Source organism: Nerophis lumbriciformis, linkage group LG27 (genome assembly GCF_033978685.3).
Source record: "Nerophis lumbriciformis linkage group LG27, RoL_Nlum_v2.1, whole genome shotgun sequence".
Classification (NCBI taxonomy): Eukaryota; Metazoa; Chordata; class Actinopteri; order Syngnathiformes; family Syngnathidae; genus Nerophis; species Nerophis lumbriciformis.
The window spans coordinates 30,647,385-30,663,061 of NC_084574.2; the positions used below are offsets into that span (position 1 = coordinate 30,647,385).

At 38.2% G+C, this 15,677-nt stretch overlaps 1 protein-coding gene across 2 annotated transcripts in view; it reads left to right on the forward strand.

Annotated features, from left to right (window-relative positions):
• pkd1a (polycystic kidney disease 1a) overlaps positions 1 to 15,677 on the forward strand; it is a 143,311-nt gene that overhangs the window by 116,874 nt on the left and 10,760 nt on the right. For both annotated transcript variants that reach the window (XM_061988148.2, XM_061988150.2), the window contains exons 42-55: positions 713 to 823; positions 983 to 1,032; positions 1,171 to 1,379; positions 3,120 to 3,198; positions 3,283 to 3,392; positions 6,856 to 7,058; positions 7,273 to 7,467; positions 7,549 to 7,688; positions 9,568 to 9,698; positions 9,810 to 9,888; positions 9,970 to 10,098; positions 10,383 to 10,554; positions 10,632 to 10,922; positions 13,929 to 14,063. In XM_061988148.2, the coding sequence (XP_061844132.2) occupies positions 713 to 823; positions 983 to 1,032; positions 1,171 to 1,379; positions 3,120 to 3,198; positions 3,283 to 3,392; positions 6,856 to 7,058; positions 7,273 to 7,467; positions 7,549 to 7,688; positions 9,568 to 9,698; positions 9,810 to 9,888; positions 9,970 to 10,098; positions 10,383 to 10,554; positions 10,632 to 10,922; positions 13,929 to 14,063 (2,034 nt within the window). The remainder of the gene's footprint in view (positions 1 to 712; positions 824 to 982; positions 1,033 to 1,170; positions 1,380 to 3,119; positions 3,199 to 3,282; positions 3,393 to 6,855; positions 7,059 to 7,272; positions 7,468 to 7,548; positions 7,689 to 9,567; positions 9,699 to 9,809; positions 9,889 to 9,969; positions 10,099 to 10,382; positions 10,555 to 10,631; positions 10,923 to 13,928; positions 14,064 to 15,677) is intronic.

Genomic DNA, 15,677 nt, shown 5'->3' on the forward strand with positions numbered 1-15,677 from the left:
TTTATCACACTTATTATATCGGAGTTAATGTGTAGAAATATCTGGAAATAACTACAAAAGTATGTTTAATGCTTAAAGTATGCTTAATTCACTAACGGTGTTACAAAAAAGGTCAGTAAGGATAATACATACTGTCGGTTATAGAAAAAATGGAACAATATTGAAATTCAATAATTTAGTATATTTGCACACAGCTAAAAGCAGCAAAAAATAACCTGCTGCCCAATAATCCTTGTCAACAAAAGTGGAGGAATAAAACTTTGGGGGGAATTTTCAACTTTTAACATTTGTTTACATGTCCAACATTTTAACCCTTTAGCACAGGGCTACTAAACTAACGGCTCGGCGGCCAAATCCGACCCGCAAATGGCACCATACCGGCCCCCGAGTTCATTAAAAAACTTGGGATACAAACATTTTTGCAGCAAATTCTTAAACACACTCGAGTGCTCCTGTTGTATAGAGGAACCAATGTAAACACATTGGCAGAGTCTTGCATTGACATTTTAACCTTGCTAGCAAACATAGAACACTGGGGTCCAAACTTGTGATTTACGTAAATGAAACTCTGCTTCTTCATACTCCTTTTTTGAAATGTTGTAAACTGGAACTATGTGATGTATCATAGTGTAACTGTATGCATTTAATTGATTAAAAGCATAACCCATGGTGGCTCTTTAAAAAAAATTGGAACGTGTGTGCAAACATCTAGTGTGTGTCAGTGGAGAAGGTTCCTCCACAAGGAGACCAGGAGTCGGTGGAGATCGATGACTTCCTGGATAACTCCATGGCTGGGAGTTCTTTCCTCTACTTTGATGGCGAAGTAAGTCTCATGGGGAACATTATTACTACATTACCGTTTGAAAAGTTTTTTATTATTTTCTTGTTAAGTCAAGATTAGTAAGACAAATTAGCATGACTGGTACAGTTTTACTATCCCCCTCATTATGGTTCATCACATCTTCCTCTCTGTCTCTCCTAGACTAACTCAATGGAAACCAATGTGGATTTGCCAACTCCCTCCACCAAAAGGTAAATTAATATATTGTTGTGACACTTGTTTTGGTTAATTCCCTAGGTTTCCCTCTTAATGATTGCAAACCGTTGTTAGTCCATATCTGTTCTATTTCGGGCCCTCATGTGATTAATTCCTCACTTTGTGTATTTCAGCATGGAGAGTTGGGGCGGGGCAGAAGAAGAGACAGATGACAAAGATTGGCCAGAGCTGTTGGGGCATGTGTCTGTGACAGGAGGGGCGGGGCTTGGGGCAGGTGTGCCGAGGCTGAAGAGGGGCCAGGGAAGCAGGCATCTTGGTGTTGACATGACCTTAAATCCTGGCGACGATGATGACCAACGTAACAAACATTTTACCTCCTCAGGTAAGCACAAGTTGATTAGCAGTAGGTAATGTGCAGACATAAACGTTAGTGTTGACCTATAATGTTTAATTGTTAAAGAATGCCTCTGTTTGGCATTCAGATGTCATATTAGAATGATAGTCATGTCTGAGTTGGAGCCTTTCCCACCTGATATTCATGGGGCCATGGCAACCATTCACTCTCACACCTATGGACAAATTAGAGACTCCAATTGGCCTGTCATGCCTGTTTTTGAATGCAGGAGGAAGCTGAAGAAAACTTACAATAATTCAAACTGGAATTTGGAACTAAAATTTCAATTCATTGGAAGTTAGAACTGAATTGGCTCTAACCATCAAGTTGTTGAATTGGAATGACAAGAATTTAGATTAAATTAATTGCAATTCAGATAGGTTCCTTATAGCCAAGTAAAAGTAATAATTTGTCACATTTAACAAAGTTTTTGGCTTGAATACTAAACATACAGTAATTCCTTGTTTATCGATGTTAATTGGTTCTAAACATGTCCACAATAAATGAAATTCTGCAAAGTAGAAATCATTCATAATAGATAGATTATTTTCATAGTTAGTGCATAAAAAACCTGTTCAAAACCTGTTGTAATGCATGTTTCAACATTATGAGAGCCCTTTACACATGCAATAACACAATTTAGTCACCTTTACACTTGTTTAATCCAAAATAGTAATGCTTCCTGTGGTTGAGTCAGTCAGTGGCCACAATACTGAACAGTGTGCTCTGATTGGGTTGGTCTAGTCTAGTGGCCAATACTACTGCAGTATTCATATTTTTTTAGTTCATTTAGTGATTTTTTTGCTTGAAAATTGTTCATTTAGGGCAAAATGCTCAAATTAAACTGCAATTTTGTGAAGCTGCATTATTTGAAGCTCAATGTGGCAAGGGACGACTAGACTTTACAAACACCAAAATTAAATACAAATTCCTTCCATTTTGAATACCAGGATAAAGCAAAGTATTCTGGGAAATGAAGTATTTTCCACAAATTTATCATAATTTGAACGTTATAATTCATCAAAATAAATGATCTGTTTAATAAAATATGATTTTTCTCTTGTCAAACATTTGCTTAAATAAATATAATGTGCACATGAGGTACTTCTATAAAAAATGTAAAACAGTAATTTTTGGGATATGTTACACACCGAAATTATGCTTCCTTCAATTTGAATTTGAATTGCAATTTAATTTCTTGTTTGCAACTTCAATTCAAATTCCTGGTATTGAATTGAAATGTGGGAGAAATGTTCTATTTAATTCGGAATTTTGCACACGCCTGGTTCAAACTTAAATCTCTCTGACTGAAACAAAGGTGCCAGCTAATCACTGGACACCGTGCGGCCCTCAAATCAATGGTTTTATCTGCAATGTACAGCCATCCATGTTCTATACTGCCACAGAATGACAACATTTTGAAAGGCAAATAACGAGCTGCAAATTACTTATGTGGTCAGAGATTTTTTTTTAATACCTGGCCCGGATAGAGAAAGAATGTGCTGTACTTTACATGTGGCCATAGCGTTAGTCTCATTACTGCTCTCATGATATTGCACCGAATGTCCACTGATGAGGAGGTTAATTCCAGCCATTGCCGTTGATAATCACATTAATTATGTAGTCTGTGGCTATGGCAGTGGCACTTAATTGATAAACGTAATAGAAAAAAAGGATCAAATTAATTTGTAGAGGATTATGGAAAATTCTTGGACTTCTTTTTCACAGATGAGGACCTAATCAAACACATTCTGACTGATGGACAAAACTTCTTTCCACAAGCAGATGAAAGTGAGATGGCTGACCTGTGAGTTTCTAAGAAATGCAAATGATTCACCTGTATGTGCTCTGTAATTTTAACCTGACTGTATTTCTCTCCCCTGTGTGTCAGGTCAAGCATTTTAGAAGATAACACAGAGGTGATTCTCCTACAGAAAATGAATGAGCCTCTAGATTATGTCAGAAGAGAACCCCCGAAAACTGCTTTCTCCTCCAATACAGGTACTTTAAATATCCTTAGTTTTTTATACCACCCACCAATTCCATTCAACCTCCTGTATGTGTTATGAAGAGTTTGTGTGGTTTGCAATGATAAAAGTAAGTACCGGTAACTGGCATCATGTTGATTTGTTTTACTTTTAATTAAACCTTCGTTCTAATGATGTAGGGGTTTATTTTGTTTATTTTGAACATGCTTAAAGAGGACTCATGAGGATTTTAATCTACGTTCAACACACTTTTTTGTAGTGTATATAATACGTAATAAGTATGCTTTGGTATACAGTTTTCCGTGAGTTTTGCTCCACAGTTACATCTACATCCCGTTTTTGAGTCGGTTTGTGTGTGGAGGCGTTCCCATTGCAAACAAAACCATGCTCCACCCTCTCCAAAAGTATCAGAAGTTATCTTTTTAAAATGTATACTGTTAAATATATATATTGAAGATGAACATCACTGCTATTGTTTTTCAGTCACAGTCAAAAATAAACTTTATAAACAATATGTAGACCCACCAGTCACAACATTTGGTACATCAGCCGATTTTCGGCTCAATACAAGCCGTATAAAATAAAACAGGATAAAAGCCAGCATTTATGTTACTGCATGTCGGTGTTATTGTGCATGTTATGATTAGATATAGAATTACAGTGGAACCTCGATTTACGAACTTAATATGTTCTTGAACATGGTTCGTAAACCAAAATGTTCGTATATCAATGTAAACATGAATAATAATTCTAACCTTAACAAAAGTTGCTATTTTAGTAAAAAAAACTGCACACTTTAAAGACATTATAATGTATGTGTATATATATCAAATCAATATATATATGTATATATATACATATATATATGTATATGTGTGTATGTATGTATGTATATATATATATATATGTGTATGTATGTACATATATGTATATGTGTATATATATATATATATATATATATATATATATATATATATATATATATATTCGTTAGGTCAGGAAAAAACACGGAGGCTATTTAATTCCTACAAGCCTGTTTCGCAGGTTTCCCTGCTCTTCAGGGGAGCTTAAGAGTTTATTAATAAACTCCCCTAAAGAGCAGGGAAACCTGTTGAAATAGCCTCCGTGTTTTTTCCTGACCTAACGAATGTCTGATACCTCTCATTCATGCCCGTCCTGAACTAATCAATGTGGAGACAGACTAAACTACAAATCTTTAGCTAGCAAGAACAATCCATACACCCACAACACATCTCATCTGCTGCTGTTGTTGTGAACGACATCATTGATGTAACATCAATGTAAAAAACAGAACGGCAATTGCAACTTGAAAGGCTCTCCCTTTTTTTTACAGCCTCAAATTGTCTCTTTACTCATTGTCAAGCTGAGAACAACAGCATAGCACTGATTGATTGATTGATTGGAACTTTTATTAGTAGATTGCACAGTACAGTACATATTTCGTACAATTGACCACTAAATGTTAACACCCGAATAAGTTTTTCAATTTGTCCACGTTAATCCATTCATGGTAATTCATGGCACACTTCCTCCCTTCACAATAATAGTGCAGGGTGCCACATCCTGTCTGATTGCGCTAACAAAATAAGGGTTTCAAAAAGTACCTTCCACAAGCATAATGTACCTAGAGCACTTATTGATACATTTACATAATTTTGTGCTGTGACCTAAAATACTGGTCAATATTGTCCAAAGATGTTTTGCACCAATAAATGTAAGGATATTTGCATTTAGTTAACACACATTTTATTAAATTGAATTTTACGCAAAAAGCTTACACTCTATGGTGGTAAAATAGACAGAATTAAAAACAATTAAAACAGAAAAACTGAATTGTATTGTTTTTTTATACTGCTATTGTTATTTAAATGTATTGTTATTTATATTATTATTAAGTTTTACTTACTAGTTTATATCAGTTTTTTTTAACTATATTTTATGTTGAGTTTTGGTGGTACAATAAATACTCAAATTAATGAGTAATCGTGTTTTTAATTGTGACTACAATATCTTTTAAAATAATCGTGATAATTTTTTAAAAACATTTTTGTTGAGAATAATATATTATCCATCTCATTAAGTGAATAATAACTGACTTAACTATGTATGAGAAGAAGTGTTGTATTGAGAAATTATTTACGTATATTATGTTACAAGATGAGAACAGGTAGTAATTGATATAAATTGGAAAAGGGGTAGTTTTAAACAAGCCTTGCTTTTTCCTACTCCTTTTGTACATGTTGTAAATATAAATGAGAACATGTATGTATCATAATGTATCTGTATACATTTTCTAAATAACAAAAGGGATTAAGCGGTAGAAAATGGATGGATGAATGGATGGATGAACCATTATTTTTGCCATAACTTTCCAGCCCTAGGTTCTGCTTCTTTAAAACGGCCATGTTCGTGTGTACAGGAAGTGATGTCATTAAAATGGCAGCCTCATTCAAATGAATGGTTTAGCGCGATGTAAATGTTTGTAAACCGAAAAGGACACAAATAGAGGTTCCACTGTACCGGTATGTATTTGTTTTTCATTCCGTTTTACTTTTGTTACTGTATTTAAAAAATCTGCATTCCAACAACATAATTTCCCAAATTTGGGATAAATAAAGTCTATTCTACCCTAGCCTATCTTATATATATCTATGTTTTTCGTCTGAGTTTAGCAGCTAACCCAACTTTTACTTACTGGTCCATGTTGACAAAACAGTCTTGTGTAAAATGTCTTGAAGAAATAAACATTAAAGTATTTATTTTATAGACATCAGAGCAGGCGGGAGAGCCTGAAACAAGAAGGCATAACACTGGAGACAAGAGAGCAGAGCAGAGAGAAGGGGTTTAATTGGCAGAAAGCATAAACAAGAAATGCCCACATAAGTACATCCGTAAATCTGTGAAATCACAAATGGCCCACTGTTAAAAAAAAACTGCAAAAGATACCATTCAGAGGCATCCAAAACTGCTTGCAAGCTCACACAATAATGCATGAGCCTTATTTGTGGAGACTTTTGCCATGTTTAACACGAGTATCCAACATTGTAGCAAAATTAATAAGTCAGAAAAGAGGAAAATCATCATAGGTCCCCTTTAACAAGAAGCACGAAGCAGACCTTCGCTGACCAATTCTCAATGTCTCAGCAATTACTGATATTCTGTACACTTCCCATGTCTGACATGTTCTTGTGTTACCATATAAGGAAAGAAAAATAAAGAATGTACAGATAAACACTGTAGATAGATGGAAAAAATTAAATACTGACACAAACATTATATAATGATTGAATAGATACAGGTTATGCTGTGTATATATAGTAAATAATGAGTATGGAATAAAACATTTCCGAGGTTTTGTTTTCCCTCCAAATAAAACGTCATTAAAGTCAATTATAGGGAATAGTCACTAATTGTATTAACTAAGTGTTGTTTCCTCTGACTTTGCACCTCTCCAGTTGTAACAGACGTGTGTCGTCCCAGACGATTCCCTCCATGGTGTGGACGCGCTGCCCTGTGGGGGAGCTGGGCAGGGATCGCCCTGGCAAATAGTATATCCATATGGGCGGGACACGGGTTCAATCAGCATGTTGCCATGACATGGCTCATCTCTTGTTTTGCCAGCTTCATGTGCTCCTGTTTCCTGCTGGAGCCAATGAAAGTAAGAGTTGTCTTATTTCAATATTTATCCTCAGATTTTACAATATTTGTTATGATTTGTTTGATGTGGTCCACTCATGATGTTATGAGATGTTAGTGATGTGCAGCCCCCTCCTACAATTATGTAAAAAACAAAAAAAATACACAATTTTTCTGAGAGTTTTTTCATGTTTGTTATAATTATTGTTTTTTTTTTGTTTCTTTTCATTCTTCAGGTGTTGTGTGAGGGCTTTTACTACGCAGTGTTTGTGTGTCGGCTGCGCCCAGAGGAACAGGATGTGCTAGTAGAGTTCCCCATGGTGGAGAGGGTGGTGCAGAGAGTCCACAGGGTGCGACCACCTCAGGGCTATGCTCTGTCTCAGGACCGGCACCAGGCTCGCAAGGTCCGCATGCTGCACACCATGTTGAAGGTAAGTGAGAATACTTTCTTTGCCATTTTTTTTGTTTGCCCTCTCTGTTTTGGTTGCTCACATAATTGTTCTCATTTTCAGAATTTCCTGGTTTACATGTTCTTTTTGCTGGTGGTTCTGCTTCTCAACTATTCGGACTCGGCAAAAGACACACACAGCCTGAGACTGCATACTCAGTTACAACATGTGCTACATACACCTGAGTACCACAACATCAGCAGGTACAGTAAATTGGTTTCTCTTGTCCCAGGTCTTTTAGTTGAGACGTGTTTTTGTTTTTGTTTTTTGCCAATCATTCACGTGATGTGAGACAAGCACACATATGTTTTTCTTTTTTATGCATTCTATCTCGTAAATAAATGTTAACAAAACAAAATATTAGTGATGCTTGTAATTAAGTTTTATAACACTGCAAATTACATCTACAATAATAATTATAATATTTAATGAATACCTCTTTGACAATGAGAAACAAAAGCTAGCATTATTATCTCAGGTATACAAATTTAGTGAATTGTGCAGGTGTACCTAATGTAGTCATCATTAAGTGTGTATGTACAGTGACCGACATAAGAAAACACGCAGCAACCTCAAAACGCTCCAAACACAGAAATGATCCAAAAACACACAATTGCCATCAAACTACATGCAAAGAAAAAAATGCTGCAATTCTACAAATTCTGCTGGATTAAATACAAATTCAAAAGAAAAATGCTGCAAATGCCAAAAACATACAAAACCTCAAACTCCTACATGAGAAAATTTCCGCAAGTTCAGGGGACAAAGCAGAAGTTAGCCAGATATGTGAGATCATCATCTTTAAAAAGACATGAGTCGGATGCTCCGAAAACAAGATGACGAAATGAAAAGAAAAACATTTCTTTGTGTTTACTAAACACAAAATCGGTTGCTTTGAATAATACGGTAAAATATTACATTTTATTAAACAGGATACCTCTCAGGTCTGGCACCCCTGGTAGCTAATGTTTATCATATTTTTGCCATTTACTCTTTTTTTTATTTTTGATCCTGCAGTGTTTGTGATTGCAACATTTTTAATTTGCAGTATTTTGCTGTTGCAGGAGTTTTTGGTTTGGGAATATTTCTGCGTTAAGAGCATTTAGACGTTGCTGCACTTTCGGTCTCCAATGTATGTCCAAATCAGGCATGCGCTGATCGATTGGTTGCCGATCAGTATCAGACGATTTTCATTAAAAAGTATGTGATCAGCCATTGCTCATTTATGTTTTTTTATTGCCAATCACAAACAGCGATCCCATCTGGCTGACACTATTTACTTTTAGTCCCCCGGCCGACAAGCGGCCAGCAGCCAATTATGTGGCTCCATAGACAGTGTGGAGCCGCTCCCCAATATGAATAATAATCACCTCCATTACAGCACATAAACTGCATTTTCTAGTTTTTTAAGTTTCATTATAACATTACGTTATCACTGGAGGACAAAGCTAAACATTTTACACACCAAGAGATAGCTATTTGCTACGCTAACTGCTACGGTCGCTTAAAACAACTCCAATAAATAAGTGCTTAGTAATCTTTAAGTGTAAAAAGAACCAAGTTACAGCAGGAATTAACAGGAAATGTATGAGAGTCTGGAGAGCAGACGATATAACGACAACTGTTGGCGTGTCAGCATTGTCACATTAAAAGACATCTAAGAGGAGGGCGAATCATTTATAAATTGATAGTGTCGATACCATAAGTAGTATCAGTATATAATCAATACAACAGTAATTAGATGTTTTTAGTTTGTGTTGTTGTTTTTCTTAATGGTTACAAACTCAGGTAAACAATTCCTTGGACAAAGGAGGACTTTGAGGGCAAAAAAGTAATAGAGAGTAGTTTTTGCTCTTTAGTTACTGTGTACTATTGACTTTGTTTTCCTCAAACAAGTGTATGTAATAAGAAAGAAAAAGGAACTAGTTTAAATATTGTGTTGATATTGTTAAACTGTCAATAGGACTCACCATAAATAAATCTCACTCATTCATGGTCAGTATCAGAATCGGCAGCAGAAAACCCGAACCGTAACGTCCCTAGTCCTAACACCTAACACTAACTGTCCTGATTTCCCTTTAGCCGAAATGATGTTCTGATATGGCTGAACAAATCGTTGTTACCCCGCCTTCTGAATGACTCCTCCCTCCTGGGAGACACGGGAAGCGTGTTACTCGGCACACTGAGACTCCGACAAATCCACCAGACACAAGGTGAGATGACCTAGTGGTCAATGTCTGTGGTGATCTGACAAAATGACCTTTATCACACATACTGTCTGCCGTGTGAGATCATTAAGATTTTGTGTGTGGTTTTTTTTTCAGTTGTGGCTGGTCCCAGATCAGTGGACATGTGGGCACAAGGCAGGCCTAGCGTCGCAGATAATGATACTGAGACACGCTGGTAAGTTGAGCGCTAACTTATCTTTAAGAATGTTTTCAGTGTCTGCTGAAGGTGGCCTTTTGTTTTCTCTCATCTTTCAAGGAGGTGGCGTTTTGGTCAGAAGAGTTCAGCCAATAGCGGCACAGAATTGGTCCTCCAGCTGAACAGAAGTCTAGAAGAGGCGTCACGCTCCTTGCAGCAGCTACAGCAGCAGCACTGGCTGGACTACAGGTTGATAAAGAAACTTTTATGTGCTTCGAACACAATTTAAAAGCCACTTGTTCTGTAGTCGTGTGAACCATTTCACATTGGACTAGAAATGCATCTTGCATACCCACAACTTTTTACAACTGGATTTATTGTCCCGAAAGAATTACACTCGTTAAAACTTTGTTCTTGCAACGCGACTTATTTATCCCACTGATCCCACAATTTATGTTACCGATAAAATCTTTAAATGATGAAAGTGAAATGAATTTTCTTTGTAATAATTTATTATTTGTGTGTGTTTGTAGGAGCCGTGCCCTGTTTGTGGAGTTCTCGCTCTACAACGTCAACACAAAACTCTTGGCAGTCTTCTCTTTTGTCTTCGAGTTCCCAGTTTCTGAGCGTGCTCAGTCTGGCCTTGACCTCATCGTCATCACCTTGTGGCCAATCACAGGGCTGGATCTGCAGCTCCTTTTAATGGTAAACCATAACCATGCATACACCTCTGACTAAAGTCCACTTTTTGATTAATTGGTGATGCATCTTCATCTTTCCAGATTGTCCTTCTCGCCTTGGTGTTATATTTCCTGCTCCGAGGGGTATTGGGTGTCCTCCAAGAGGGCTACACCTACCTGCTGTCCACCTGGAGACTGCTGGGCGTCTGTAAACTTGTGCTGGCTGCATCTGTGTGTGGCCTGCATCTTAACCGCTGCGTCGTGGCCCAGCAGCAGTGGGCGTCGTACCTCAAGCACCCACAGGACGCCTTCACAGACTTCTACCCACTTGCAAAGCAGACTCAGACGTACACCGTCATGGCGGCCATGCTTCTTTTTATACTGGTTCTCAAGGTGAGAGGGAATTTCCAAGAAAGCAGATTTAGTTATGTTTCTTCTAGGTAGCTATGTTACTTTGGACAGTGAAGCTTGTGGTGACTAGATGGTAGGAGTTGTCCACTGGCGTCAAAACAATGCCAAGTAAAAAGAGTAAAAAGCACACTCGGCTTCTCTGTGCACTTGCGAATTAATTTTGCCTGCGCACGGACTCTTGTTTGCGCTCCATGTGTCTTTCTACTTTCCTACGCGAACAACATTCCACCCTTTTGGCAAGTAGGAGTGGGCATTTATTAGACAGCCAAGCAAATCCCTTCCTCTCGGTGTGGTCGCTATGATCTCCTTGTCCGAGCCAATCCGAGGGAACTGTTATCGTCAAACTGTGTCCCTTTCTGAAGAAGAGTAGTCTGTAGATCAGGGGTAGGGAACCTGTGGCTCTTTTGATGACTGCATCTGGCTCTCAGATAAATCTTAGCTGATATTGCTTAACACGATAAGTAATGAATAATTCCGCTGGTAATCACAGTGTTAAAAATAACGTTCAAAATATAAAACATTCTCATGCATTTTAATCCATCCATCCATTTTCGACCGCACCTGTTCAAGAAGTCGCAAAAATGGTAAGAAGTATTTTATTTATTATTGGTTAGCTTCAGAATAACAATGTTATTAAAAAGAATAAGAGACTTATCATACTCTAAAAATGTTGGTCTTACTTAAAAATGCACGCGATTAGTTGTATTCAGTGTTAAAAAATATTATATGGCTCTCACGGAAATACATTTTGAAATATTTGGCTTTCATGGCTCTCTCAGACAAAAAGGTTCCCGACCCCTGCTTTAGAGCAAGGTTCCCCAAACTTTTTGACTCGGGGGCCGCATTGGGTTAAAAAAATTTAGCCAGGGGCCGGGCTTTGTGTGTGTGTGTGTGTGTGTGTGTGTGTGTGTGTGTGTGTGTGTGTGTGTGTGTGTGTGTGTGTGTGTGTGTGTGTGCATATATATATCCATCCATCCATATTCTACCGCTTGTCCCGTTCAGGGTCGGGGGGGGGGGTGCTGGAGCCTATCTCAGCTGCATTCGGGCGGAAGGCGGGGTACACCCTGGACAAGTCGCCACCTCATCACAGGGCCAACACAGATAGACAGACAACATTCACACTCACATTCACACACTAGGGCCATTTTAGTGTTGCCAATCAACCTATCCCCAGGTGCATGTCTTTGGAAATATATATATATTCCTCATGCACTAATTGACTAAAAGAGTGCACACTTGACGCCCGACACTGCAGCGCGAGCGCGATGATGTCACGTTATTGATGGGAAAATGCATTTTTAGACAATATGATTTGCCTGAGCGGCTCGGAGACCCTGAGAGTAACAAGCGGTAGAAAATAGATTAAAAAGGAGAAATAAAAAAACAACAACTTGTGTTTGTTCTATTTTTGGCCAAAGTAAGACAAAAAAAAACAATCTGAAATTGTCTTTATTTTTTAGTTTTAATGCCATGATTTTAATAGATTTTCCCTCCCTGAGCTCAAATGAGTTGGACACCCCTGATGTACAGTATTACAGTATATGTAACAGCTGCAGCAAAGAAAAATGGCAGCAGAAAATGGACATTATAAACAAAGAGAGGTAGCTAACATAGAAGCGGTCGAAAAAATTGAAGAAAAAAAAACTTGAGACTTATCGCGGGCCGAATTTTGGACGCCGTAGTTTGGGGACCCCTGCTTTAGAGTCTAAAGCAGGGCTATTCAACAGGTGTCCCAGAGCCAAAGGGCCCCCGTTTTCAGTAAAAAAATTGTGAGAGACAAACATTTTTGTTGCAAATTCCTAAAAAAAAACCAGTAGAGTGCTCCTTAGATCACTGTGAACACATTGGCAGATCCTTAATCGACATTTTAACCTTGCTAGGAAACATAGAACACTTAAGTCCAAACCTGTGTTTTACGTAATTTAGGCGGGCCTCAAGGCACCATTTTAACTAACTAAGATGTTGCTGTAGCTTGTTTACTTCCAAAGCAGTCAGTAGTCATTTGTTCAACTTTTTTAGTTATACGAGTGGTGTTCCTCAAGGTTCCATTTTAGGTCCTCTCTTTTTCATCATTTGGGCTATTCAAAAATGTGTGACACTCACATTTTTGCAGCAGATTCTTAAAAACAGTAGAGGGCTGTCAGCTATTTTGCAGAATGTACTTCAAAACAGACAAAATAAATAGACTAAAATGAAATGTCTGCTGTAGAGCACACTGGTTCTTGGGAATATACAAAATAAGAATGATTGTGAAGGGAGAAATCCGGCCCCCAAATACTTGGCTTTCTGGAAATGTGGGCCCCAATACTAATCAGTTGAATATTCCTGGTCTAAAAAGTGACCAATTAGAAAGGTGGAGAGTTTCTGGGCTGCTTCTAATGCCAAAAGGGTGGGACTGAGCATGTAGAGAAAGACACGTCGCGAGCGTAAATTTAGTCCTGGTGTGAGCAAACAGTCGGCGAGCGTGCATAGAGAGTCTGTGTGCGTGCAAAATGAGTCTGCGCGCACAGTGTTTCTTTTTTACGCGTAACGATTTTGGCACTGTTTTGACGCCATGTTATCTCAATTACAAAAGTAGTGTATTATTGCTAAGTGGCTCATTTATACGTGTGCAAATTATTTCCTAAAAACTAAATTTTGGTCATGAAAGCAAATCAATTTACGCACTAAAGTATATTGACAGTCGAAGCGTGTGTTTCACAAAAGGATTAGTTGCATTGACACTGTGGTACATCCTACATGTGATTCTCACCTTTGTAAACATGCACACTTCACTACTTGTCATGCAACACATAGTTTTTTTAGTCAGCCGCAAGTATTTTGTGTGAGCAAACTGTCAGCGATTACCGTTGGCAGTGCGGCGCAACACGTGGACAACATCTGCTGAGTCAATGTTCTGCAATAAACGCATAAATCAGAGGACGATGCCTTTTAATATGTTGGACGTTTTCCTTTAATACATTTTGTTCCCTCCGTGTGATCATGCAGGCCTCCCATCAGTTGCGCTTCCTGCGAGAGTGGGCCGTCTTTGGAAGAGCTCTGCGGCGCTCGGTCTGGGAGTTGCTGGGTGTCGCTCTCGCCTTGCTGCTGATGTTGCTGGCATACTCACATGCAGGACACCTGGTCAGTGTTTATCCCTCTAATGTGCACTACTTTCTATAAATAGAAATGAACATAACACTCTTCTTCATGCCTTATCCTGACATTTTTTTTCGTAACGCGTGTAGTCAGCAGGCCTGATCTGTGGAAATACTGCAGCAAAGTTTAACAACAATAGATGACATTCACTTTACAATTAAATGTAAAGTTTATTATTCTTTACAGAATCTAATTTAGGACACGTGTGTTTGAATTTTCATACATTTCACACTTAATCCTGCACAATACAATAAATAGGGTTGGGTATTGTTTGCAAATCGGTTGTTTGAAAAGGTACTTTAAACTAAGAAAAATATACAAATGCATTCATGCTCGCGCCGCCATCCTCACGTTCATGTTTCGCTTTAAGATGATACATTTGTCGCTGCACCACTAATTATTTCCCTTTTATCTAAAGTTCCAATGAGGTTTATTGTGAAGCGAAAATGGGCGCAGAGCACATCGCTCAAACTATGACTGATGTGTGACGTGCTCACTGACGTGCTGCCTTCAGGCACCGGTCAAAACATACACTTTGATTAGTCATCATTCATTTATGGTAACACAATCATTTTTTTTAATTAATCACATGCGTTAAGGCAGGGGTGTCAAACTCATTTTAGATCTGGGGTCACATGGAGAAAAATCTACTCTCAAGTGGGCCGGACTGGTAAAATCACGGCACGATAACTTAAAAATAAAGACAAGTTCAGATTGTTTTCTGTGTTTAGAAATAGAAAAAAACACAATCTGAAAATGTACAAATCATAATGTTGTTGGGGTTTTTTTTACACTTACATGTTGCGGTTAATAGTATTCTATCTTTATGTGTAGTTATTTATACTTTCTGAATACATTATGTGATAATGTTCATCAGTCAAATCATTGGTGTTAAGTTTCAATCTATGAAGATTAAAAAAAATATCAAAATCAAATTAAAGTATGTTATTTATGTAGTTTGCTCATTTTCCTCGACTAGCATCATTTTTACCTGGCACACCCGCCCCTCCCTATACTCAGATCACATGCTGTTAAATGTAAAATGTCATGGTGCCTCACATGAAATTATTCCTAGCCGCTTCCTGCTCCATCACCGGGAAGAATATAACGACAGATGTAACAAACACACAGCCCCATTGGCTCCTGTGGCGCACAGAGTTAGATAGCTCTTTATTGTCATTGCAGAAGTACAACGAAACTTTGTTTTCAGCACAAACCCATTCAAGATTAGACAAAACAAACAGTGTACAGGGTTACAGAACAGGAACGCTGATGGGTCGCCACAAGGCACCCCGTAAAAGAATGAGTAAAAAAATACAATCTAGACTGGGCTCCGAAGGGGGCCCAGTCTGGAGTGGGGAAAAAACCTCCATAGCAAAGCACATATACATATTACAACGTACATCTCGAGATATCTAGCAACAGAGGGAAGGGAGTGCGAGGTCATGATGATGGGCCGCAGCTCTCAGGCGCTGACCATCCATTCAACACCCCTATGGGATTTGCGTTGAGGGCTTTGGGTTGGGGGCGGTGGGGTGTGTATGTGTGGCGTATATTTTTGTGGTTGCATGTGTGTGTAAGCCCGTAGTGTGTCTCTGT